The 9,305-nt window shown below is 38.8% G+C and overlaps 1 protein-coding gene across 1 annotated transcript; it reads right to left on the reverse strand.

The window, feature by feature from the left end:
* Positions 1-1,025: 1,025 nt before the first annotated feature.
* Positions 1,026-2,426, reverse strand: LOC132270303 (uncharacterized). The gene is made up of 3 exons (XM_059771486.1): positions 2,001-2,426; positions 1,506-1,580; positions 1,026-1,394 (listed from the first exon to the last, which is right to left on the reverse strand). Exons 1-3 carry the CDS (start codon positions 2,424-2,426, stop codon positions 1,026-1,028), a joined length of 870 nt encoding a protein of 289 aa, XP_059627469.1.
* Between the last annotated feature and the right edge of the window lie 6,879 nt (positions 2,427-9,305).

Consider the following 9,305-nt stretch of genomic DNA (forward strand, 5'->3'; position numbering starts at 1 on the left):
CCTATGATACTGGGGCATATTTCAGGTACAAGAATCAAGGTTGCGATTCTCGTCATGCTTGGATGATTGGTGGACTTGAAGATTTCCCTTTCTTGTAAAGGTTGGCTTGAAAAGCCACTTATAGCCTTATATGTCAAAATATGTATATTTGAATTTAAACATGTAGTGTGTACATGAGTGCACTCCTTACAATGTATTTGACATGTATAAGATGAGGTGAGTCCTTTGGCGTTGCCATGGTGCTGGATTATTAGTTTTGGGCCACGATGAGGTCATGGACCTCTTAGGATCCTTAATTGTTTTGGAAGGTTCCTCTGATATTGCAATTTCCGTGGGCGGGTACGTTGTGGGTGGGTGCATGGCACTGTCATGCTACCGTACTGGCTAGCTACAAGTGTAGTTCGGATGGAATCAATGTTGGTTTTGTTGTGATAGGCGTTGTCCTTTTGGTTGGTGATGATGTGAGTTTCGTTTTGGGCATCTGGTGTTGAGACGGTGATTGATGGTCGTTTTGAGGATGATTTTGGAGATTGAATTGGTTGTCTGATTGTATGGCTAAAGTAGCCATTTTGTTTGAGTTCTCTTTGTGTGATGATGCTTTTGGGATCGAGTCGATTGATCGATGTTTTGGGTTGGTGAGAGCATTGCATTGTTAGTGTCATGTATAGCGTCACCTCTAGATTCGGCATTGGATTGTTGGAGTCTTACCATTGTGGTAAAAGCTCACGTTTGTTTTGAGACAAGTTGTTGTCGCATTGGTTTTTGGAGATAGTTATGACTAGGACTGGTCTTTCCTTTTTCCTAGACACTCTAGGACACGATGTCTATGGGGTTCATTATTGCATCGTTTTATTTTCTGCAGTTTCATTTACTACCATGTTAGTAGTATGATTTCTGATATTGTGATGCATGAGTAGGTGGAAGTGTATCCACATTAGTCTTCTTGTTGTGTGGCATTAGCATGCCTTCTTTATATGCTTAAAGATGCCATGTTGTTGCTGTACTTTAGTGACATGATTTTGTGCTTATATGGCACTAGGCATCAAATCAATAGCAAACTTTACCTCTCGATGTAAAGGTAACTCCGTCAAGTCCTCCGAAAACACATCCAGAAAATTGCGCACAACCACTGGATAATCAACCCCGCAAAAGTCAACATCATCATCGGCAAAAAAGGCTTGCCAAAAAGAACCCTGTCGATCTCGACCTCTGACACTGTAAACTAAAGGAGTAAGAGAATTACACCGATCTCCCACAAAACAGAAACAATCCCCATTTGGGGTACACACTGACACTTTGCCCCTGAAACAATCAATAACGGCTTTGAAAGACGACAACCAGTTCATCCCAAAAATGACATCAAACCCTATTATCTCGAGAATGATGAGGTCAAACTCAAGAGCACGTCCAGCAATCGTGATGGAATAACTTCTACAAACTCTTCTAAGAACAACTGAACCCCCGATAGGTGTGTCAACAAAAAGTGGTCTGTCTAACTAACTAACCTCCAACCCCAATGCCCGTGCAAATGATGAAGCAATGAAAGAATACAAAGCACCAGAATTAAACAGTACACGGGCCTAAAAATAGGACACAAGGAACATATCCCTAACAGCTAAAGGACTAGATGGTGGCTCAGCTGGAGTAAGTGTAAACATATGACCTTGAGTCCTCTGCCCCTGAGGACTATATGTCTGATAAGCAGACTACTGAGTGGGTGCACTCAAAGAAGCTCCTCTACCAAATTAAGAACTCTGCGCTATTATAACTAGCTGAGGTGGTGGTAGTGGTCGAAATCCTGACTGAACTGTGGCGGACTGTGTCTGCCTCTGCTGTGAACCTCCACCTCTGCCTGAACCACTGCCCCACTATGGACAATCCTTCACCATATAGCCCTGTTGGCCACACCCAAAACACCCACCAGATGCCACCTGAATCTGAGTACACTAGGACTTATGATACCCTGACTGCCCACACTTAAAACAAATCACCTGAGTTACCTGAGTCTCAGTGCATTGGGACTTGTAATGTCCCAGTTGCCCGTATCTAAAACAAGTAACATTCAGTCTAGAAGACACCATCAACACTAAAGCTGCGGGTGCGGATCTGACTGACTGTTGTCCCCTAAGCCTTGACTGTTCATGCTTCTGTTTCTTACTTGATTGACCCTCGAAGAAAGCACCCATACCCCTGCTGCGCTTATAGGACTCCTCGATAGCCTTATTATCCTTACTTTCGGCCTTAACCAGTAAGGCTTTTTGTACTGCTTTTGCATACTCTGTTGATTCTGAGGCAGCTACAATTGGCCTGATGGTAAGATCAAGGCCATCAACAAACTTTTCTATTTTTCTTTCCTCATCTTTGGCGATCCCTAGTGCAAACCTCAAAAGCGATGTGAACTTGTTCTCATACTCTATAACTGTCATATTCCCCTACTTCAACCTATCAAAATTTTTCTTTAGTTCTCCCCGCTTAGGTGCCAGAAAGTACTTCTCATAGTACAACTTTTTGAATGCAACATAGGTCATAGTATCCAGATTATGGGTGTGAGAAATGGTCTTCCACTAAATCTCAACATCCCTAATAAAGTTATAGGTTGCCAATGTAATCTTCAACTTGTCTGACACCAAATTCATGGCATTAAGATGCTTCTCCACCCTATCCATGAAACTGTCCGCAACAAGCGGGTCTGGACCTTCCTCAAATAAGGTTGGTATCAACTTCATAAACCTAGCGATGTGGTAAAGAGTCTCATCTGACTCACTTTTCTTTGGAGGTGGTGCCGGTGATGGTACAACCTATGATGATGATGCTCCTATCGGCCGAAATGCATCGAAAAGAGATACCTAAATGGCCAACTTCAACTGCTCGTCATTTATCTGAAGAGGTAGATCAACGATTCCCTTCGATTGTCCCCTTCTCGGCGGGATCAAGTCACGCAACAAAACAACCTCCCCAACCTACTCCTGATCCCTTTCCATGGTATTGGAACTAGAACTCTCACTGGGATCCCTTCGTGGTGGCATGACGCTATAAAATGAGAGAACGGATTAAAAATGATGACACTAGAATGCATAAGAAAATAGAGTCCTCACACGAATGACCCGATAAGAAATGACAACACTTAAACACTTTCCATACCTCGGAAAAGAAACCCAACCGATGATAAGCATGATCATGCTAACAATATGCAACAACTTTAAACACTTAACACGTAATCACATAAACAGTTAAGCAATTAAGCATGCTTCTCAAACAATTAAACAATTTAACACATAAGCACATAAACGTGCATTCCATCATCCCCATGCAATCCTAGGGAGGCTTCTACCCGTCGTCCTAATGATATTTGAACCATTGCTCTGATACCAATTTTGTAACGACCCGAACCCGTAGGTTCGAACCGCTAACCGGGTTCTTACCCAAACCCGAGGTTACCTAAATCAATATCATCAAGTCCAATGAAAATACATTATTACCATAACTTAAACATGCCTTATAAGGTCATTAAGTGAGATTCCAAGGCTTAAGGTAAGTTATACCAAAAAGGGAAGCAAAATGCATAAGCAACAGCATTTTGGTCAACTGAAATGGAGCTTTGATTGACCGATATAACTCCTGTATCGGTCGACCGAAGTGGCTATTTTGATCAACCGAAATGGCCATGTGAAGTAGAAATTCTGCAAAAAATACCATGAACCTGGGAGTGAACAGAGGGTTTACCATGGAGACTTAAAACTAAGTATGACCTGTCCCAAAACATTTAAAATTATGAATACAAACTTTCAACACCAAACCCACAATGTAATACATGATTCACTACATAGGTTAACGGCCTTAACTAAGGCACTTACATTAATATCATGTTACAATCCTTTAGCAAAACCCAAAATGTACAAAAGAACCATGGTTTATAGTTCTATGCAAAGAGAGAGCAAAATACAAATTCCATCTTCTAAAAACGTGGTGGATCGTCGTCCGCCACCTCCTTTCCCGAACCTGAAAAATGTTAAGATATAATGGGGTGAGCATAAGCCCAGTAGGAAGTGTCTAAGACACATTTCTAATAGCCCCGTAAATCCACGCAAAGAGTAGGTGGAAAGGGACAGGATCATACCATAGGGGATAAATGTTGGCAATCACAATGACAAGTATATAACGAATGTCATCCAAACATATATGCACCATAGATGCTAATGAAACACAATGACATGCAAATGTCGCTCCCTATATCCGAAACATATCCGTTTCAAATTTCAAACCATTAGTGTAATCTAACCCAAGGCACTTCCAAGGCGTTACGAAAGAAGGGTTGACTAACTATCCATGACCACAAGGCACCTCCAAGGCGTCGCATCTGGCCTAGTTCGCTCAACTACATTCCCTTCAAGGCTGCACTAATATCATGGACCACTAGGTGCCTCCTAGGCATCCGATTTTCGCAAACACTTTTAGAAAACCTTTTCCCAAAACAATTTCATTTGTTTTAATACACTTTTCCCCATTTCTCTTTCCCAATGAATGCATGAAATGCTTCATACTTCAATTTATCAATCCAACCATAAAACTTTTACGCATGCTATACAAAACAAATTTATAAACTACATACTAAAACTCTCATTTAACATTAACTTTGCATAACTAGCATATAAGGCATAGATTCAAATTCATGTAAGCATGTTTAATCACCGTAAAACAACTAGCATGTTTAATCACCCTAAAACAATTAAGAAATAATCACATATATTCCATGCTTATCATTTACACAAAGTTTTGCATAAAATTTTACATCAATTGAACATGTTCGACATCAATTTAAGCTTAAAAATTCACAAAAGTATAAGAATTCATGCATTAGAATGCCCCTATCTCAAATTTGTAAAAAAACCCTCAAAATGGGTCTCAAATTCGAAATCCTAGGGGAGGCCAAAAGCTGAAATTATTTGTATTCACATGTAGATCTCGTCATGCTCTCCGTTTTGCCGCAAACAGCTTCCAAAAATTCCCACAAATGAGGGAGTAATTGAAACTTGAAGTTTTGTAGCCAAAGAAAAAGAAAAAAAAAATGAAGAACAAGAGGGGAAGAGAGAAATTTTATGGGGAGAGAGAAATGAGAGACCAAATGTGGTCTCTAGGCCACTAATACAAGTCAGTGGTGGGTCTCGTCACTAAAATTAAACTTCTTGGTTTATTTTCCTTCTAATTTCTCCACCACAAAATTATATATGTGCACACAACCATTAAAAACCCACATAAACACATTAAAGAAAATAAATGATATGCAAATGGACCCAACCAAAACTCCCGTGCATGACAAATCCGGTAGCAGATCCCACACGGGACCTTCCGATCTGAAAAATAATAAAATACAAAAATGATAACTCTTACATTTCCATGAGTCCTGAACTCAATGGAATGCTCCAAACAACTCTCGGACCCATCCGGCACACTCTACAGTGTCCGGTACACGAAAATGCGAAAAGACGAAAATACCCTTACCGAAATGGAAAATTCTAAAAAAGAAAAATGACGAAAAACATAAACATCATAGCCACGACCTTATGGGGGTTCTAACACACACTTATTTTATTTAGAAGAGGAGTCTGAGATGGAGACTACTGTATCACTTGATAGTATCCTAGTTGTACAGGAGTTTCAGGATGTATTCCAAGAGATTTTAGGGTGGTGACCGAGTCGAGAGATAGACTTTGTTATTGACTTAGCTCTAGGCACTGCACCTATTGCTACGGCACCGTATAGGATGACACCGATGGAGATATGAGAGCTGAAAGATCAGATTCAGTAAATACTCAGTCAGGGCTTTATTCGTAGAAGTACTTCAACATGGGGAGTGCTAGTTCGATTTGTGAAGAAGAAGGATGGTTCATTTTGCCTATGCATAGATTATAGGGAGTTGAACAAGGTTATTATTCGTAATAAGTATCCTTTACCCAGGATCGATGACCTATTTGATTAGTTGAGGGGAACCACTTATTTCTCCAAGATTGATTTGGGTTTTGGATATCATCAACTTCGAGTTAGGGAACAAGATGTTTCTAAGACAACATTTCTCACTAGATATGGATCTTATGTATTCCGTGTCATGCCTTTTGGCTTGACTAATGCACCAGTTGTCATTATGGACTTGATGAACAGGGTCTTCAGGGCTTACTTAGATCAATTTGTCATCGTATTTATCGATGATATTTTGTTTTATTCTAAGTTAGAGGAGGACCATGCTAGACATCTTTATGTGGTATCACAAATGCTTCGTAAGCACCAGTTATATGCCAAGTTCGAGAAAACTCCTATTTTAATGCAACTTGATACCTCTATAAAGAGGTGGTTCGGGTCAACAGAAAAGTTACAACACAAATCCCTAAGAAAATATTTTCACCTTCTTTCCATCCTGCTGATCCAGCACTAACTTACTCGTCGGAGGCTCTTAGGACGATACCACATTGGTGCCTTCCCGGTTATCTTTCTATTTCTCTTTCAGGTACGACGTCGTTCGGGTCTGTAACAACCCGAACCCGTAAGTCTGAACCGTTAAACGGGTCCTTACACGGACCCGAGGTCACCTAAGTCAAACACATCCATGTCTAATGTCCATTCATCATTATTATGCCATAAATGTACATCAAGGGGACTCTAAACAACATTCTAAGGCTTGGGGCTTAATTATACAAGAGTAGGAACAAAGTGCACCAAAGCAAATTCATTTCGGTCGACCGAAATGGGGTTTTGGTTGGCCGAAATGACCCTTTTTGTATCGGTCGACTGAAATAGACATTTGGTTGGCCGGTTGTGCACACAGTAAAAGTCCCGAGGCTATGCGGAGGATTGGTCTACCGAAGTGCCATTTTGGTTGGCCAAAATGGCTCTGAGAGCTCTAGACCTGCTACTGAACTGCTATAAGGGTGTAAATGAAAAATAGGCTATATAAAAGCTACATAACTCACCTAAAACCTGTTTTAATACATTGAAAATGATAAACTATAATCCATGATCATATACATCTACAATTTGATACAATGCATCATCATTCTTCCCAATTAACTAAAAATATTACACGGTCATTACATTTAGTCAATTTACATCAAAATAGTGTTGAAGGCTTATAGTTACATTACATGGCCAAGCTATGTAACCTGACATATTTCAAAATGATCTTATACAACATAATGGGCTCAAAACCCCAAAAGATGGCAAAATGAACTCCAGCATCCTTCAAACTTGTGGTGGATTGTCATCTGTAGGGGCGGAGCCAGGATTTCATTTTAGGGGGGGCGTAGTGTATTTGACGAAAAAAAAAACATCCGACTAACATCACAAATGTAGTTTTTTTCACATGAAAAGGCAAAAAAAAAAAAAAAAAAAAGAAACAACCATAGCAAAATCACAGAATTCTCAAGTAATAGGATAATATTCTTGATCTAATTTAATACTAATAATAATTTAAAGTAGAAAAAAGAATCACATATGTATGCTAAGATACCGATTGAATTTTGACCTATGCCAAATCAATCATACTCCATAGACTCCAACTCCAAGCACTTCGTGAATCCTGATAACCAAAGCAAACAAGATTTAATTTAATTATTTATATCTTAAACTAACAAGGAAACAAGATGTTTTTCAGTAATGTGAATAAAAATTAAATAAAAGAATTCATTGTTCAAGTGAAAAGAACAAAGTAATATAAAAACCAGGAGTTTATTTGATAAATATAAGAACCAAAATATAGATTTTGATAATATTTTCATTGAATGCATTACAACTATCCTCGATGGGATTTCATTTTTTGAAAGCGCTGCATGATAGCCTCATTATCTATGCTCCTAATTATATCTTTTTCAACATATACAACCAAGCTATCATTCATAAATTAATCTCCCATCCGATTACGCTATTCATTCTTTACAATATTCATAGCAGAAAATGCCCTTTCCACCGTAGCAGTCGCAACTGGTATGATCAACGCCAATGTCACAAGCAAATACACCAATGGATACACCTTGTCCTTTTTGCCTCCACCATTTTTTTTTGCAAGAGCAGAAATCCCTTTCAATCCTTCAAAACTACTATTAGAGCGTACATCAAGAATATAAGTCTCAAGTTGACTATGAAGTTCTTTGAGCTTGACTGTAGAAAATTCTTTGCGATAATATTCGGCAAAGCGAATTATCTTTTACTTGTCAAAAGCAAAGAATGAATCATTTGGATATAAACATGCCATACAAAGAAGTAACTTGGTATTAGTCTAACTAAAATGACTGTTTAACTCTTGAAGTTGCATATCTATCACAGAATAAAACAACTCAACTCGATAGTAATGCAAGTTTGTCATTTCTTTCACATTCCGTCGTCGTCGACCTTGAGCAAAGAAAATGTCATCCTTGTTGGGAACATCAATCCCATGTCTCTCACAAAATGAATAAACTTCTTCGAGTAAAGAATCCCATCCATCATCCCTCATCATTTGTAGTCGTTGCTTACGTACTTTAACTAAATACAAAACATTCACAATATCTTGATCATTTCTTTGTAGTGCTTTTCATAATCATTTGTCATTTCCAACACTGCCTTCATCAAATGGAGACTGAATACAAAATTAAAGGATTGTATTGTCCCAAGTAGAATAGTTGCTTCACCTCTTTGATCGGATCTAAATCCATCTGTTTCGATAATCTCAAGAACATCAATTACAGATGAGAACATTGTAATTAAGCTCATTAAAGTACCATAATGTGAGCCCCAACGAGTGTCTCCTGCACGTATAAGAGAAGTACTCTGATTTAAGCCCTGCCCACTTAAAAGTTCACCATTGTTAAGTCCTTCAATAACTTTGCAATTTGTTTCTCTCGAAGCATATCGCGACGTTTACATGAGGCTCCAACTACATTCACCACATTAGCAACAAATAAGAAAAATGTGGAAATCTGACCATGATTCTTTGCCACAGCAACAAGATCCAACTGAAGTTGGTGAGCAAAACAATGAACAAAAAAGGTAAATTCATTCTCTTTCAGAATAAGTGTTTTGAGACTGTTGAACTCGCTTTGCATATTGCTGGCCCCATCATAACCTTGCCCACGCAATCTAGAAATGCTCAATTCATGTGTAGAAAATACATTATCAATTGCTACCTTAAGTGAGAGAGCAATTGTATCTGTAACATGTACTGTACCAATAAAATGCTCAATGATACTCCCATTCTTCACATAACGTAACACAATAGCCATTTACTCCTTTATTGATACATCACGAGACTCATCAATTAAAATAGAGAAAAATGCATCTCC

This window comes from Cornus florida, unplaced genomic scaffold, assembly GCF_030987335.1.
Source record: "Cornus florida cultivar Cherokee Brave unplaced genomic scaffold, ASM3098733v1 CherokeeBrave_3.0.0_Hap2_Chr08, whole genome shotgun sequence".
Taxonomy (NCBI): Eukaryota; Viridiplantae; Streptophyta; class Magnoliopsida; order Cornales; family Cornaceae; genus Cornus; species Cornus florida.

Coding starts and splice junctions, on each gene's coding strand:
- LOC132270303 (XM_059771486.1), bottom strand. CDS start 2,426: ATGACAGTTATAGAGTATGAGAACAAGTTCACATCGCTTTTGAGGTTT. Junction 1,581..2,000: donor CCCAATGCACTGAGACTCAG/GTAACTCAGGTG, acceptor TCCTATTTTTAG/GCCCGTGTACTGTTTAATTC. Junction 1,395..1,505: donor CACGGGCATTGGGGTTGGAG/GTTAGTTAGTTA, acceptor CGTGCTCTTGAG/TTTGACCTCATCATTCTCGA.